Source organism: Schistocerca serialis, chromosome 8, assembly GCF_023864345.2.
Source record: "Schistocerca serialis cubense isolate TAMUIC-IGC-003099 chromosome 8, iqSchSeri2.2, whole genome shotgun sequence".
In the NCBI taxonomy this organism is placed as follows: domain Eukaryota; kingdom Metazoa; phylum Arthropoda; class Insecta; order Orthoptera; family Acrididae; genus Schistocerca; species Schistocerca serialis.
In genome coordinates this window covers 275,509,088-275,527,630 of record NC_064645.1, presented here as the reverse complement: position 1 = coordinate 275,527,630, position 18,543 = coordinate 275,509,088, and the positions used below count along the sequence as shown (strand labels likewise).

The window sequence follows — 18,543 nt, the reverse complement described above, 5'->3', positions numbered from 1 at the left end:
ACACTCAGCTTCCGGGGGCGGACATGTAGAACCATCATAGCTTCTTATATATGTGCGCATATTTCCATATGTACACACATTTTCCCTACAACACCTGGCGGTTCTCACATCATGACTGGCTTCCTCTTATGTGATTTAATGTTTGTGTAAAAGTGTATATTTGTGTATATGTGGATGTGTGTTCGTGTAGTCGGATTCTTCGCCCTTCTTATCTAAAGATAAGATTTAAGTTTTTAGTAACCACCGAAATAAGGAAGGACTTCAGCGATAGAAGTTTGTGAATATGGGAAGAGGGAAAAAATATACTGGTCCTAAAATGAGAAGTAAGAAAGGAAGAAATAGATATGGATGCCAGGACTGAAGAAGAGAAAGAAGATAGCCCCAATGACAGGAAACCCTTCCCAACCCCCTTCCCTAGGATCCCTACCCCTCAGTTGCTTGAGTGAGACACTGGAGTAGGTTTGGTGTTAAATTGTCTCTTACAGAACGGTCTTGTCCCACCTTCACCCTTTGAGGTACCCAAAGGAAATCCTAGCAACCCTGTGAAAATGGCAAATGATGAAAAATCAGGCACACTTGTTTGTGAGATTTGTTTGAAAGATGTGATGTGTGTTTTGTGTTAATCATGATTTATCTGTTCTTGTAAATCATGCTTTTAGCTACAATATCCACCCCTTTCCAGATTTAAACAAACCCAGACATCTCTATCACATCTCATAAAAGGTATAAAATACTCTATTCAAAATAGAAAATCTATACCCTACAGTATAACAGTTGTTTAGCTAGTCACGTCTTAATTTATTTTCCACAAATATAATACTCTATTTAGTTTATTTCGTTTAGATATTACTTTTCTTCTATGATTCTCTTAAGTTGTTCTCTGTTTCATAGTCATGTCCAGTTTTCTAAGGAATAAGATTACAGAATAGTTCTAGATTTGAAAGGAATTCGTTGCAGGAAACTATTTGGGAAAAACACTGAAAACAACTCAGGATCTGGCTGTCGTTACACTGCCCATTAACTTAGAATGTTAATGTGCCTGGGGGATGTACAACTTTACATCCTTCACATTGTATTTCCCCTTCTTTTCTTTTCTTTTTTAAAATGCCAATCGAAATATTTCCTTATAGTACCTCAAGTATTATTATAATATTTTGGGTCCCATAGATCTGATATTAACTTTTCTTGTGCACTGGCAGACCAGTATTTCTCTTTAAATTTCTTTGGAAGTCTCCCCAAGAGGAAAAATTCTCAATATTTATCATTCCCCATTCTGAGGTTTCTGCTAGAAGGTACACCACCACAAATTCAATCTTCTTGGAATCTTACCATTTTTTGGCAAAGTTTGCTTGAATCTTTTTAAGAAATGGGTCAGATGTACATCTCCATCTTGCTTTAATTTAGGGAATTGTCTAGATAACCCTGAATTAGCTCCCCATTACAAATCAGTCACCGCTTCACTAGTTAACACAACCTTAGGTGAAGTTCTTCCTACTTTGTCTTGGATAAGCTTAATTTCTCCCCACAGGTCATCCATACTCTTCCTGGTATCATTAAGTTCAGAAGAAGGAATAGGCGACACATTCTCGGATGTTATTCTCTCAGTAACCTTTCAATCTATAATTTCTGCAAATTGTTCCTCCAAAATAATTACGTTTATAATATCCTAGTTACCTATTTGCTCTTTGAAATTCCTTTGTACATTATCTACCCGTGTATTGACACTGTAATTTGTGATTGAATAATTGGCATTAATTCATTCTGCTTATCTACACTCTCTTTCAAAGTATTCACTCCCTCTCTTACAGCATTATATTTAATATTGTACGCATTTTCAAAAGATCCTAACTTTTCAGTAAGTTATGATTCTATATTATTACATTTGTTCTCAATGTCAATTTCTAACATTTTTGATAAATCTTGAAAAGTGTCATTCTGTTTCTGACTAAGGCCAGTAAACATATGGTTTATATGAGTGGCCAAAGAATTTGTCAACTCATTGTTTAAATCTACTTTTAAATTCTCTACTTTATTACTTATTGCATTGAATTCAGTCTTCAAACCACCCATGCCTTGACATAGATTACTAAATTCCTTGCTTTGAGAGTCGACTTTGCTGTTTAACAAATCTAAATTTATCATTTGAGCATTTAATTGAGAATTTACAATGTCTAGTTCTTTACTTAGAGCTACACTCAGCGCATTTAATTGAGAATTTAATGAGTTTCACTTAAGACTCTGAGCTTGGATTTAATTTATCAACTCAACCCAGTAAGGCACTTCTTTGCTAATCTTCGTGGCCATACCTCGGTCTTGAGTTCCCCCAACCTGTTGTATATTTTCCATATGTTTATATGCCTTAGCTCTTGTAAGCATTTAAAACTAACTTTAAATATGATAATTACACAATAACAGTTCACTCAACAGTATCTTGTACCACTTCCTACTAAAGTAATCAAGCTTTGTTTCACACTCACCCAGCGTATAATTCTCATTGTGTAGGTGGGCGGATGTGGGGTCAGGTCAGCATTGGTGTACAGCAGATGGTGCTGGCAGTGTCGGATGTAGGCTGGGTTCCATGTCTGTGTCCCCGCGGTTTATGTGAGAGCTATATACTCCCCACAGTAGATCTTCTTAGCTGAAGTGTTCTATGTGTACTTCTCCTTAGACAAATACGTCAAAATCTTCCTTACAATTTATATCATTGCGAATTTTTCATTTCTTCCATGTTTTCCATTTAAATTTTGCTCCATTGGATGCTTGTAGATATTCCAATGTCTTGGAGTAATTCCCTTGTTTTATTATGTTTGGTTGCTATGGCAACACATAACAGCGTTTTCTCTCGTTTTTGACTTAAAATTCCTGTTTTCTCAGTCCTTTCACACAGGTTGCTACGTTCTAACATTCTGACGACTTAAAGTGTGAGTGTGGATCTGGGTTATATTGGCTTATTCCCCCAAACCACCTTCACTTCTTTACGAGATGACTTACTCGGAATTTGCAACCACTCGTCTTTACTGAATATCAGGCTCCTGGAAACCCTCTTGACTTCTTCACCATTGAATAACGCTAGGTACAGTAATTTTTAGACTCTTTCTACTTATGAAATAAGTAGACATACAAACTTTAGTTTTCATCAATTAACGATGTATTTGACTTTCACACACAATAAAACTCTCACTTCCCACATAAACATGTAATTTCCTGTAAGTCTCTCGCACAGCCAAATGTAAGAAACAAATTGAATTACTGTTAAAAGAAAGTTGGCTTGGATACCGTAACTTTCCTTAACATGAATCAGAAAATAAGGCATGCCTATAGCAAGCTTACGTCAAGAGTTTTCAAGAGTCCTTCTTCAACTGTCCTTGTGTAATAACAATAGTCAATGACACAGTAATTACAAAGCTGCATATAAACTCCAAGGTTCTTTCTTACACACTCACTAAAGCATCTCTGGATTGCCCGACAGGTACTTATCGGTGCCGTTTGTCTGCTGTATCTACTTTCTTCCCACAACTGATTTTAAACCTGCACACACAAACATGTGACACAAAGTAGGTAGGATTCTGCCATCTCACACTCGGATCCAGAATATCGTGTTTGAGACAGTAGAAGGCTGAGTGGTTCTAGAATTTACACAGAATTTTTCGTATCACTGCACCAGTGCTCAGCTGACTTCAAACCTATGACATCTCACTTTAATCAGCTTTATACTTACAAACAGGTACTTTATGTGTGAGATGCAGATGTACAAATAGATCAAGGGTACAGCCAAGTGAACCAGGATGGCTGCTTCCAATGCCAATCTTTTCGTGGTTTGCATGGAGAAGGCTTTGGTGGGACCTGTAATCTTCAGCCACTGGTTTGGTTTAGGTGCACTGATGACACTTTTGCCATATCGTTTCATGATGAGGCTGACCTGATGGAATTTTTGGTGTCTCTAAATACATTCTCCCAGTTAAATTTCACATGGCCTTATTGCAAATCTCATGCCACTTTTGTTGATGTTGACCTCATCGCCACTGAGAGTCGGCTACAAACTTCAATTTTACTTACACGTTGACAGTTCTTTTTGTGTCAAATGTTCCCATCCATAGAGCTTTGGAGTTTGAACGAAAAATATTTGTTCATATGCACACTCTTTGCAGCAGTACACCCCATTCTCACCTCAGGCCTCACTGTATGTAGTTATTCCACCAGCCCAATTCAAAAGCAGATTTCCTGGGCCTTCATGTCCAATCCTGGTACTGCCAATTCCTCCCGAAAACAACTTATGAATACACATTCTGTCACTCAGTACTAGCCTTGTGTTGACTTCATTAACCAGCTATCTCAACAAGACTATGACTTTCTAAAAACATGCCCCAAAATGAGGTCCATTCTGATTGATATTTTGCCCGTCACACCTAAAATAGCTTTTCGTTGCCTCTGCAGTCTCTTTCAGTATCCTGATCAGGCCCTATGCTCCTTCTGCTCCCTTTTCCCTGTCCTTAGGCTCCTACCCCTGTGCCTGTCCACACTGTAAGACTTGCTGTTCACCATCTTGTGCACCACTGTCATTTAATCACTGATGGGCATCCTACGTTGGTGTGGCTACCACAGTGTTATCATTCAGGATGTAATGGTGCAGTCAGAGTATGTATAGAGGTAACACACAATATACTGTTGCAGAGAACACTTTACAGTGTGGGGTTGTGACCTCGGTGTCTGTTTCACCACATGTGTCATCTATATTCTCTGACACCAGTTTCTCAGAGCTCCACAGGTGGGAACAGGCATTACAGTGTATGCTTCAATTTTGTCACCCTGCTGGCCTAAATTTATGTTGATTTTTTTGGATTCAGCATTTCTTTTCTTTATCTATTACTGTACTTTGCTCTCTTTGTTTTTCTGTACCTTTTATTTTCTAGTCTGTCCATTTTTTCCAGCCCTTCACATGCCTACCAGGTATAATGCACTTAGCTTTTAACTCTTATTGACTCTTTCAAGATGTTTTTTCAGTAATCTCTGCTTTGCTTATTACCCTGTCTTCCACCTTTAAATTCTCAGGTTTTTCAATCTCATCTGGTGCAGGCGCCAACAATCAGTCTTTTCCTCTCATCCTGTCCAGTAAGTCTTCCCTGAACTGGAGTTCTGGGCAACTTTTCTGCGACTCTCGCCATAGGCTAAACCTTGCAGACATTTTTCCTTCATATCTCTTACTTTCTCTCCAACCCTTCTGCCTAATGCTTTTTGAAGCAATGACTACAAAGGCTTAACAGTGAAAATACGCAACAGGCATATAAAAGGTATGTTATTCATAATTCAGGAAGGACGAGAAACACAGAAGAGTATTGGGAGAAGTGTATTCAAATGATAGTGGCGACTCTTTTTTTGTTCAGTACTTCATACTAAACTCTTGGATCCAGTTTGGGATTTCTCCTGTATTCACACGTCACGTGACCTTCGCCACTAGCTTTGTCCTTCAGATCAAACATTTTCTCTTTGTCCCATTGTTTGTACTCAGCATTTTCGCTCAATACAATAACACTGAAACTTTTGAAATGTTGAGTTTAATAGTGCATCAAAATTTTCTTATTGTTAGATATATTTCAATGATAATGTTTTTTGAATGCATTACCCATTACTTAGGCAAGTGAAAACATCACATATTTTGATTTTACCAGATTGTTTAACCAGTAATATTCTCATCACATAGGGTCTTAAGAAAATCTTTGATTTGATAATCACCATATTCACATCTTTCTGAGTAATGACATCTTCTTCACCATTATCTATTTCTCTGGTCAGAATAAATATCATGAGAATTCTCTCCTTTTAATTACACTATATATCATTGTACACTGTGCACTATTTTCTCATTATCTGTTTCCAGTTCACAATTTAAAATTGATAATATTAAATTCTGTTTGTCTGCTCCTAAGGATCCCTTTTGTTTGGCTGCAGCAAGTGGAAGTTACGTTTAAGATAATTTCTACACTAGCTACTCATTTTTGTGATATTAGGGCCCTAGGATCCTGGTGATCAGTTTCATTTCTGTTTTGTTCATAAAATGATTGTAATGTCAGCTTCATTCTCATTGTTTGCAGATAGCTAGCCTAGTAATTAAGTCCAACAATGTAGTTTCATGTAAAAAATCAATAATTAGTCTATCCTGATTTAAAATTAAAGTTAGATTTATTGCAGAGAAGTCTTGATAAGTATTTTGTGAAAAAGGATATCATAAAATGGAACAGTGAAACATTAATGTGATACTCAAATTAAAAAAAAAGGTTTGACATTCACAGCACCATGAATTTCAATGAGAAAAAATATTTTCTCTCACAAAACATTTGCGATGTTACAGATTGTAAAAGATGATGAACTTAAAAATTAATTCGAACTTAAAAATTAATTCCTGTCACAGTGATATCCTGCCCTATTAGGTGCAGGGTTATCTCTGAAGGCAGTTTTACCTCTTCTGTAACTTATGCACAGTATTTTATGTGAGAATGGCTGCCAACTAGCTGTCCATCCAAACTAAATTGCCAGCACTGAACTGTGGTCCAGAGCAGAGTTGTCTGCCCAGTGATGGAAAATTGCTGTACACTACAAGCTCAGTTTCAACTGCAGCTTAGCAACCATGTCAATGAGATCCTTCTTCCCCAACAACAGCATCTCTGAAGGACGTGGATGAAAACTGTTCTTGCAACACATGCTTTGATCCCATAATCCTCTTGCACTTAATCTCTGCTAGCTCCTGATTCACATACACTTTCACCTGCGTCCCATGACCTTTGTCTTCACTCAACGAGCTCTCCCCCTTCCTTTCTCCTGTCATCCCCTCTCTATCAACTCTTCCATGTCATTGTTCAATGCATCCCCCACCCAACCTAAACACCCCAGCCCCCTTCTTCCTGTGGCAGAACAAGCTCATTAGTGCCGCATTCCTATCGTGTGTGATTGCCGCCTCTCCGTCTCAAACATCAGCCATCATTTCCCAACCTTCACTGCCCCCCCCCCCACCTCCTTTATCCCCTCTCCCACCCTACCCAATTCAACCCATCATTCCAGTCAAGTTACAGTGCTGGCTCAATGTAATCAGTCCAGACCATATAATAATCCATGTGTGCCAGTATTTTATTAATGCTAAAGAAAGATTTATCCAAAATTTTGCAACATTCTCAATCTTGTAAATAGTCTTCATAGGTTTGCCGCTGGATCACATTGTGCAAATTCCACAATATTTCCTTGGAGGAACTGTCCGACATCTGCAGGTGGCTCAACCTTGCTCGTGGCTAGGTACGACTGACGGTATCCGCACACCAATGCCCTGTTTTTAGAACATGCATGTGAAGAATGTGCAGCCGCAGAAATCACACATGCTCAGTGATTTGCCATATTCAAACTCCCTCTGCTGAAAATCGCAGAGTGGCTCTCCCGTGCATGCACTGTACGCTGCGTTTGGCCGTATTAGGCCAGTGTTATAATGGGCCTGTTACCAAAGAATCTTGATTTTCGTGCCGTGATTTAATAGCAGCCAATGCAGTGTTCCAGGCTGTGCTCAGTTGAATCCCGTATACTTGTTGATGAGATTATCGTCTGTACGGATATGTATTGCTTCCTTAATGACGCAGTCCCAGAAAGATGATGCCAGGGTAAAACTTCTGTCTTTTCATGAATCATACAATGTCCTGTATTCAGGCAGTGTTCTGCAATTGCTGAATTTTCCGGCTGACGAGGGCATGTATGACGCTGATGTTCATTTCAGCGTTCTTGTTCTGTGCGGCATGTCTGGCCTATATATGTCACCCCACACTGACAAGGAATCATGTAAACACCACATTTCCTCAGTCCAAGGTCATTCTTAACTGAACCCAACAGGTTTCTCAGTTTTGCTGATGGTTGAAAAACATACTTAATTCTGTATCTCCCGAGGACTCGTCTGATTCCTGACGACATGGCACCAAAATACAGCAGAAAGGCCAAAGTGGTGGGTGTCTTTTTATCTTCATTCTGCTCCATAGACTGAACTTACCTGGTCCTGGATGCATTACGTATCTGTCTCTCAGAATAACCGTTTTGTCGGGACACTGTCTTCAAATGTCCGGCTCACTCAACAGGCTCTCAGAACCAGATACCACATGTGCTCTGTGAACTAACGTACATAATGCACTACTGCATTATGCAGCATGATGGCAGCTTGTGGCCTGCAGATATAGATCTGTATGCGTTGGCTTGTGGTAGATGCTGTGTCCCAATGTTCCATCTGCTTTCCTTCGTACCAAGACATCAAGAAAAGGTAAAGTACCATCTTTTTCCACTTCCATTGTGAAGTTTGTTTTCGGATGGAGCGAATTCAGATGCTGAAGAAACGTAGGTACATTGGTGAGTGACATGTGGCTGCACTTGACAAACGCAGCATACAGCATACGTGCAGGAGAGCCACTCTGCAATTTTCGACAGAGGTAGTTTGAATATGCAAATAACTGCGCATGCGCAATTTCCGCAGCTGCGCATTCTTCGCACGCATGTTCTAAAAACGGGGCATTGCTGTGGGGATACCCTCAGTTGTACCTAGCCACGAGCAAGGTTGAACCACCTGAAGATGTCGGACAGTTGCTCTGAGGAAATATTGTGGAATTTGCACAACATGATCCAGCAGCAAACCCGTGAAGACTATTTACAACACATCCATGAGGAAAACTTGAAGAGTCACGTTCTCAATCTTGTTTACGTGCCTTTTGATGACTCAATGCCTCATCTATACTGTTAGTTGTTACCACTATTTATATTCCACGTAGGGCTGTCCTTCACTATATGCAGTTGAGTACAGTATTAACATAACAAATCAAAGCTTTCAGTTGATCTGTTGTAATCTTTTCAGGGAAATGCACCCTTTGACTTCTTTCGAATGTGTAGACTTTCCTCTCTTCACAACCCATGAAAGCTGTTGATGTAATGTAAAAATAAATGCATTGCTTTGTTTTCTATTTCACAGGAACTACTGGGCCTTGATGTTCTCCATAAATTCATGTGGGTACGACTAATAGCTAGAATGTTTGAGGCTATGGCTGGGAACTTTGCTTACTCAGGAGATATTCACCTATTCCTCAATGTGCTGAATGGCGCCATTATACTACATAGCGAGGATGCTTGTATCCTTAGATATGTTACAGCTACATATATAAATGCTGCACATCACTTCAAGAACATATTCTCCACAAATGGGTAAAGATAAAAGATTGTTGCTATTACATTGCAATTATCTTTTCTAATGTGCTCTGTTTTATAGAATAATTTAACCACCATAATTCAGTAACAACCTATTTCTGCATTTAGACTGCTTATTTTATCACTTGTTTAATATGCTATGTATCGCAGCTTTCTGCAATAAACATCAGGGGTCTGACACTATAATCTGTTATCTTAGATTTTCATGCAATGAGTATTGTATGATTTACACATTTGAGAGGAGAATAAATGTTATATGAGCTCTACATCTTAGTCTATGCATACACATTGCAACCAAATTTACAAGAGTAATGGAGACCACTGTATCGTGACTGTCCATTCTATTCCATTGTCATGTAGAGCAAGGAAGAACTGACTGAGTCTGTGCCCTGGTTGTTGTTGTTGTGGTCTTCAGTCCAGAGACTGGTTTGATGCAGCTCTCCATGCTGCTCTATCCTGTGCAAGCTTCTTCATCTCCTAGTACATACTGCAACCTACATCCTTCTGAATCTGTTTAGTGTATTCATCTCTTGGTCTCCCTCTACGATTTTTACCCTCCATGCTGCCCTCCAATACTAAATTGGTGATCCCTTGGTGCCTCAGAATATGTCCTACCAACCAATCCGTTCTTCTAGTCAAGTTGTGCCACAAATTTCTCTTCTCCCCAATTCTATTCAATACCTCCTCATTAGTTATGTGATTTGCCCATCTAATCTTCAGCATTCTTCTGTAGCACCACATTTTGAAAGCTTCTACTCTCTTCTTGTCTAAACTATTTATCGTCCACATTTTACTTCCATACATGGCTACACTCCGTCCAAATACTTTCAGAAACAATTTCCTGACACTTAAATCTATACTCGATGTTAACAAATTTCTCTTCTTCAGAAATGTTTTTCCTTACCATTGCCAGTCTACATTTTATATCCTCTCTACTTCGACCATCATCAGTTATTTGCTCCCCAAATAGCAAAACTCATTTATTACTTTAAGCATCTCATTTCCATAATCTAATTCCCGCAGCATCACTCGATTTAATTCGACTACATTCCATTATCCTCGTTTTGCTTTTGTTGATGTTCATCTTATATCCTCATTTCAAGACACTGTCCATTCCATTCAGTTGCTCTTCCAGGTACTTTGCTGTCTCTGACAGAATTACAATTTCATCGGCGAACCTCAAAGTTTTTATTTCTTCTCCATGGATTTTAATTCCCACTCTGAATTTTTCTTTTGTTTCCTTTATTGCTTGCTCAATATACAGATTGAATAACATCGGGAATAGGCTACAACCCTGTCTCACTCCCTTTCCGACCACTGCTTCCCTTTCATGCTCCTCGACTCTTATAACTGCCATCTGGTTTCTGTACACATTGTAAATAGCCTTTTGCTCCCTGTGTTTCACAACTGCCACCTTAAGAATATGAAAGAGAATATTCCCTGGAATGTGCTGTAATAACTCTTATGGCTGACTAGTCTCCTTGTAATTTTGCAGTTTTCATAAGGGAGTTATCACGTTGATATAATTACTTTCTCATTGTAAGAAATGTGATGATGGTAGCAGAATTGTTGTGCAGTCTTCCTAAAAGATATTTCTCTAAATTTACAAAATAACTGTTTTCAAAATTAGTGGCACATGTCTTCTGAGCTTTGTCATCACATTTTCGCATGCGCTATATGTGGGGTAGTCATAAAATATCGATCAGCACCTTGAAAAAATCAAGCTGTGACCATTGGGGGTGGTTGGTGGTCCTTCTCTACATATTCACTCGTCTGTGTTACACATCTATCTAAATGATAGGTAAATTGGTGGAGACCTTGCTCACACAAGATTCTATTTACGCTATTCAGAAGATGTTCCCTGTTGAAAATAATTGTTGTCAATCTGCAAATACCTGTCACACAAAGCTTACTTCATTCACAGAAAGAGGAATAAGTCACCAGGTGCCATATTAGGAGAATATGGAGTATGAAGCAAAATTGGGTAGTCCAGAGAAGTGCTACGTATGATATTGTCCTGTACAGAATGAGCTGGAACATAGACATGGAGCAAAAATGCCCCTTTGGACAGCTTCCAGCAACACTTAGTCTTGACGGCCTTGCATAACCTTATCAGGAGTTGTTAGTAGTAAGTTCCTGTGACAACGTGGACCTTACAAGTGTAATCTGTTAATGCCACACCATGGCAGTCCCCAAAACCACTCAGCATCGCATACATAATGAGAGATGGTTTGTTTGTTTGTTCCATCCTTCTCTAGCATTACTTTTCCTCAACAGAAGTAGTAGATACCTGCAATATTTTTTGAGTTTTGGACAATTCAATATTATTTCAGCTATTTTTCTGAAAAATTTTGTATAATTTTATACCCAGTATGTATATTTTGAGCTAAAATTTGTGAATAGCAATTATTATTCTGGATGTTATAATCGATAAATACTAATTCTGAAAGTACTGTTATTATTATTATTATTATTATTATTTTATTTATTTATTTATTTATTTTTTGTTTTTATTTTTTTAAACACAGAAACATTTGAATTTACGAATTATTTGGCACACTTATGATTTCTGTTATTAATTACGCAACCTAGTACTGTTTATTATGTTTATTTCTGGACATATTTATGAAATAATAATCAAAACTAACAGAAATTCATTTGTCAACAAAATTTGTTAACCCTTTGGAATACTGTTATTACCCTAGAGTGAGGGAGTAATAAGCATTCCTCCGATGTGATCAGACGTATTTTTGTATTTTGAACGAACAATGTAATTTCGGCTTTGTTAATGTGAAAATTGTAAAGCCTGTGTGATATACTAAAATGTGACAAAATAAATTGATGTAAAAACAAAAATTCTGCAACAACAGTCTTCAAAATTATTTATATCAATTGGACCAAGAGGACCTAAAATGTGAGAATTTCAGCTTCAAGAATCAAACTCCTAGACAAGAACAAATGGAGCTAGCTCTACAAGAAAAGATAAGTAAACTAAAAAGTTTATTGTACTCTTACTCTTTTCAAATCTTCAGAAAAGATTTTGCATGTTATGGACAACAGCTGCAACTAGGAAGGATGAGGTAGATTACAAGTGTGGGCATTGTCTGTTATTAGTTGATTAATAATGACGTTTTGTCTGTTGCAGAAAGTGCTTTATTTTGGTAAGTTTTGAAATTTATGTACGAATAAATTTTGGATCAACTGGAACAAAAAAATGATGGCTGCCCAACAAAGCAAATCATACCAACAGTGATGATGTACTACTAATAATGACGGACCGGATCGAATGAAAGGGAAGAGGACTTTACAACTACAATGAGAGACATCAAAAAGGAAATACAAGTACAAACTATTTGCGAATTTAATTTGTTTGTGAACCCATGAGCTTGTTAACAAAAAGAAAAGGGATGAAAGCAAAAGTGAGGTAGAAATGAAAGCTGTAGGATCCCGTCAGGACATGTCTAACCTGACTGAAATTGTAGTCAGTAAAGAAACAGTAAAAACTGATATTTTGCAGTTGATTTTGGCAAAAATAAAAGGAAATGAAGACAAATAACAATAGTAAATTGGCCTGAGTACAAGATCAGGTAGATAAACTTAGTAATCAAGTTTCAGCACAAAAAAATGGGTTGTCAGAATGGTTAAAAAGTGTGAATGAAAAAATTGATGTTTTAGAAAATAAATGTATTGTTTTGTAAAATGAGTTTGTAACTAAGTCAGTGAAACAACAAGAAATGTTGATGACATCAGAGTTGAACATAAGGTCGTAGTGAAAGGAAAAAAAAATGCCAGTTTAAATCAAAAAATTTTTAATGTAGAAATCAATAAGCAGACTAATGTAACTGTTTTAGATCAAAAAATTTCAGCACTTCAGTAAATTTGTGTACCAAAGTCTGCATAAACAATGGCATTGCATGGTCCAACACTCCTATCAAAAGCTTCCATCAGATAACTTACATCCAGTGGATTTTCTGCACCACTGCGAGACAGTTTTGTGTCAGGCATGAATGACAATCAAAAAAATAAATTTGTTGAGAGTTTTCTTGAAGATGAAGCTCTGTCATGGGTAAATTTAAATTTAACTCAGTGCAAAACATATCAGAGTTTACAGAATTTTTTTTAATTTTTTTAAATAAGTTTAGGTGGGTACCTGACCAGGCAAGAATCAAAAGTGAATGGTCCTAAAGATAAGAATAGGGATGACACTTAGAAAGAGTTTTGTAAGAACCAACTTAAAAAATTAGCACCTCTTGACAAACCATTTCATAAATGATCTTGATTGAAGCACTTAAAATGAGATTACCAGAAAGATTGCAGTGGAATTTAGCACATGGACGTGACAAATTGTCTTGAATAAGTTTTGCGATGTGTTGACTGGTGGGATAGGGCAGTAGAAAGAAGTATGTACCATAATAATCGGAATGATAGGAATCACAGTGGGAGTAATCACAGAACCAGAGATAATAGTAACTTCCATCACGATCAAAGTGTCAATGGAGAGAGAAAGTCTGAACATCATCAGGATAGGAATTATGGGATAACTATGTGCATTTTAATAGAAGGAATAATCATAGAAGTAACTACTTAGGAAATGGCAGTTCACCTCAGTGAAGGTCCACAGTTTTGGGGCTAGGAAACATAACAAGACAGGACCCCCAAGTTACACTTGCAGTTAGACAATAATAACAGTGTTAATGATATGGCCCATGTATCTGAAATTGATCAAGGAATATCAGATTTCTCATTTATATTTTGATCCAAAGTTTTGGGATACTATGTTTAATTGTGGTGATGTGGGTGCTAATCACAAACCAGAATGTGAGATTAGTGGGAATTTTGATGTAGAATGTGCAAATGATTTCTTCTCTTGGTCGGAAAACAGTGTTGTTGATGTATGTAAATCAGTTGATGACTGTATTGGATCTGAACGAGATGGTATTTTTTATGTAGATGTGAATGAGAGCTGTGAAGTAACTGAGGTTGGTAAGTCTGATTCTGGTGGCTCATTGCAAATGAATGTAGGTGAGGTAAGTAACTTTGATGGAGATGAGATTTGTATTGTTGGGATGTCATCGATGAAATAATTTTGGAGGAATATGATGATGATGGTGATGAGTACCAGAAATTTATGAAGTTCTAGAATAATGAAGTTCCAGAGTTATTTGTAAATGATGTTGACAATACAGGTAAGGTAAGTGATGTTGTAATTGAGGGTCATGGAATACCAGTCCAGTAAAAACAGGTTTTCATGAATGTCATGCAGTGTAATGATCCAAACAGTAAAGGTGAGGTATCTGTGAGCCTGGAGAAAAAAGGTGAAAACTTTTTGAAGTTTGTCTGGGACCAGATTGAGGATAACATAGATAAAGATGCATTCTGGTATAAGTTAGCTGTGGTTAGTCAGAATTTGTGTCCTAATTGGTGGAATGCAGTGAAAGAGGATCTAAGCAGCAAATTTAATTTTGACAGTATTGCGTTTTGTGTTCCTCCTGTAACAAGACATGTTAGTTGTGCGATGGAATCTATTCATTGTGTTCAAACTTTACCTGACTACATGAGTAACCAAACTAATGCTATGATACCTGTAAAGTTGATAGAAGCTTGTGAAGACAGTGTGAATGTAGCATTTGATCAAACTGAAAGTGATCTTTCACATGAAGTGCCTGAAAACAGAGAGGATGGTTTAGATTTTGGGTGTCCTTATATTAAAATTTAGATCAATCAGTGGGAAGGTAACTGTTTGAGTGATACAGGTAGCCCAATTTGTGGTATGTCTGAACGAGACAAGATAAAGTATAGCAAGAATTTCGTGGAAATGCCCTTTGAAGGTATAAAGATAAGAGGAACTACAGATAAGCAAAGCAAGTTGGTAAAATTTCAGGTACTGTTAAATTTTAAAAAGACAAGACCTTTGAACATGGATGCTTAGTGATCCCTAGTCTGGAAGAATATATAATCCTTGGTATGAATTGGATAGTGAAAGTTGAGGCTTCTTTTGAGTGGAGTGCTGAAGAGTTGTTAATTTTTAAACTTAAAAGTAATACTTTTTGCAAACTAATTTCTGTATTTTAAACTGTGGGAAAAGTTGTATCTATTTGCAAAACAGTGTGAAACAAGATGAGTACCAGTAAAAACAGGTTTTCATGAATGTCATGCAGTGTAATGATCCAAACAGTAAAGGTGAGGTATCTGTGAGCCTGGAGAAAAAAGGTGAAAACTTTTTGAAGTTTGTCTGGGACCAGATTGAGGATAACATAGATGATGATGATATGAATTTTGAAGAAACTGAGAATCAGGATGTTGAAAGTGTAGTAGATTCTAAAGAGAGGGAAGCTACAACTCTTGATGAGCAATAAAAGGAACAACTTAGGAATTTGTTATTGGAGTTTAGAAACGTGTTCAATGAAAGACCAGGGAAAGTGGAAGACTATCAGTGCACACTTTACCTTAGAGGTCATCATCCTTTCTTTTTCAAGCTGTGTAGTATACCATTTTCAAAAAGGAAAGATGTAGGGAAAGAAATTGAGAAAATGGAAACATGGTGGGCGTGGGGGGAAGGGGTGGGGTAATTGAGAGGTGTAGGAGTTCTTACAATAATCCTTTGGTTGTGGTAAGTAAGAGAAAGGGTGGAGTGAGAATTGTTTTGGACTCTAGACATCTTAATAAGTTTCTTATCACAGAGAATGACTAACCTGAGGACATGGGCGAGTGTTACACAAATTTGATTATGTAAAATTTGTGGGTAGTTTGGACTTGACCTCTGGATTTCAACAGATCCTACTTGAAATTAATTCTAGAAAGTATACTGCATTTTTGTGTGGAGGTAAGTGTTTCCAATACCATGTGGTGCCATTTGGGCTGAATGTATCTGTTGCTGAATTCGTAAGAGCTCTGGATTCTGTCTTGGGAAGTAAAGTGAGTTCAAAATTAATTGTGTATGTTGATGCCATTTTGGTGACGGAAAAGACTTGGGTACAACATTTGGATCTATTAAGAGATGTGTTTTCAAAATTTGAATCAGGAGTATGACTTTGAAACTAGGCAAGTGTAAATTTTGTGTGGAAGAAGTTAAATTTTTAGGACATGTTATATCTGAGAAGGAATTTCACCTGACAAAGAGAAATTTGATGCTGTTGCTAATTTTGCCACTCCTTGCAACAAAAAACAGCTTATATCATTTTTTGAGTTAACTGAATTCTATAGAAAATTTTGTAGCAGCCAAGCTATGAATGCTTGATGCCTGTGTGAACTTTTGAATAGGAATATGTTTGGGATTGGAATCAGGTATGTCAGGATGCTTTTGATGAGATTGAAGGACAGTTGTGTCAAAGTCAGGTGTTCTTCAGACAGTAGTGATGTTGGTTTGCGTGATCATTTGTTTCAAGAGGTTGAAGTTGAAGGTGTTATTGAACATAGATCTCTTGCATTTGCTAGTAGAGTATAACAGAAGCATGAAAGGACTGTAACTGAGAAAGAAATTTTGGTTGTACATAGAGCATTCAACAAGCTTAAAAGTTATTTACTAGATCACAAAGTCATCATCTATACTGATCACAAAGCATTATGTTATCTCCAGGAGTGTAAACTGTACTGTAAAAGAATCACTCATTGGGCTTTGTTTTTACAGCAGTTCAATTATGAAATCAGATACATTAAGGGCACAGACAATGTGGTTGCTGATGCTTTGTCTTCCTTTAAGGAGTGACTCATCTGACAAATTTGCAGAAGGAGGGAAAGAGTTTAAAATTTTGTGCTTGAGAGGTGTAAAAGAGGGAAAGGTGATCTTGAAAATTTGAAGATACATATGCAGGTATCAAATTGTGATCAGAATTGGAAATTGGTTAAAAGCATGTTGGGTAAGAAAGGAGAAGAAAAGATGGAACAATACTATTAGGTGCTTAAGGGTATTTTATTCAGAAGACATAAAGCTGACTCAGATGATTGGAAACTATGTTGGCCATAACAATGTATTGATACTTCAATTACTTTTCCACATCCGAGTTTTGGTCATTGTGGATCAACCAAATGTACACAAAAGATTCAGGGAAACATCTATTTTTATAACATAGCGAGGAGAATCAAGAAGAAGACTGCCAGCTTGACAGATGTCAAAGAGTGAAAGTAAGTAACCAAACAAGGAGAGGTCAAATGCAAACAGACTGCCTAATAGTAATCTAGATCTCATGTCTGTGGATGTTTATAGACTTTGCCTACTTCTAAGAATGGATTTTGTTATGTTTTTGCAGTGGTTGTGTTTTTGAAGTTCATAAATCTACTTCCACTTAAGAAAGCTACCAGAAAGCAAAACATTTCTAAGTTTGAAAACATATTTTCATCAGGTGTGTATTCCTAAAACAATTTTATCTGATAACATTTCTCGATTTACATCACAAGCTTTGAAAGATTTTGTTGATCATGCAAAAATAAGGCATATTCTATTCTCTGAGTATCATCCGTCGAGTAATCCTGCGGCCAAATATATGAGAGAAATTGAAAGACTGTGTACAGAACATATTGCACTAAGAATCATACCAGTTGGATAGATTATGTTAGTGATTTTGAGGATATTATGAACAGCTTACAACATTCCTCAGCAGGTTTTTCACCAATTAAAATCATGTTTAATCACAGCCCAGCTAACGCTATTTCTGAAAATGCTGAGTTTCCGCCATGTAAAATTCTATCACCGCAAGAGAGAGAAGAATGTGTCAGGGAGATGATGAAAAAGCAGAGGGATAAGAGAAAGCAGAGACATGATGATAAAGGCAGATTTTCTAAGTTTGAGGTAGGAGATCTTGTGTTGATGAAAGCCAAAGAGAAATCTAAAGTGTTGACATATGAGATAAAGAAATTTTTCGGTATTTAAATAGGGCCATTCAAAATTCTTGAAAATCTGCATTGTAATGAATACAGACTTGTGTTACCTAAATGTAAGAAGTTATTTGGATTATGCAATATCACTGAACTGAAAGCTTATAGACATGGTCTATCAGTATCTAATTGTTTTAATTTCCTTTAATTTCTCCATTGTCAGGAATGTAGTATGTAAGATGATGTGAATTCTAAAGTTCTTTCTTACCTACTGACTGAGTTTAAATCTGTGCCACACTGTATTTGCAGATTCAAACGACTATATAATTCTGTTTTGTAATAGACTTGGGCCTTAGAATTTGATACATATATGCCATATGACTAAATGAGTAGATCCTTTTATAATTTTGAAGTGGAACAATGCCATTAAATATCTAGCAATAAATTTCTTATCTTAGAAAGCTATCAATGTTGAATATTGTTGTTATTCCTGTGTACTCTGCAGAGAAGAATTAAATT

At 37.0% G+C, this 18,543-nt stretch overlaps 1 protein-coding gene across 1 annotated transcript in view; it reads left to right on the top strand.

Annotated features, from left to right (window-relative positions):
• Nucleotides 1-18,543, top strand: part of LOC126416075 (protein unc-80 homolog) — a 1,008,688-nt gene that overhangs the window by 699,599 nt on the left and 290,546 nt on the right. The window contains exon 46 of the mRNA XM_050083557.1: nt 8,981-9,210. Coding sequence (XP_049939514.1) covers nt 8,981-9,210 — 230 coding nt within the window. The remainder of the gene's footprint in view (nt 1-8,980; nt 9,211-18,543) is intronic.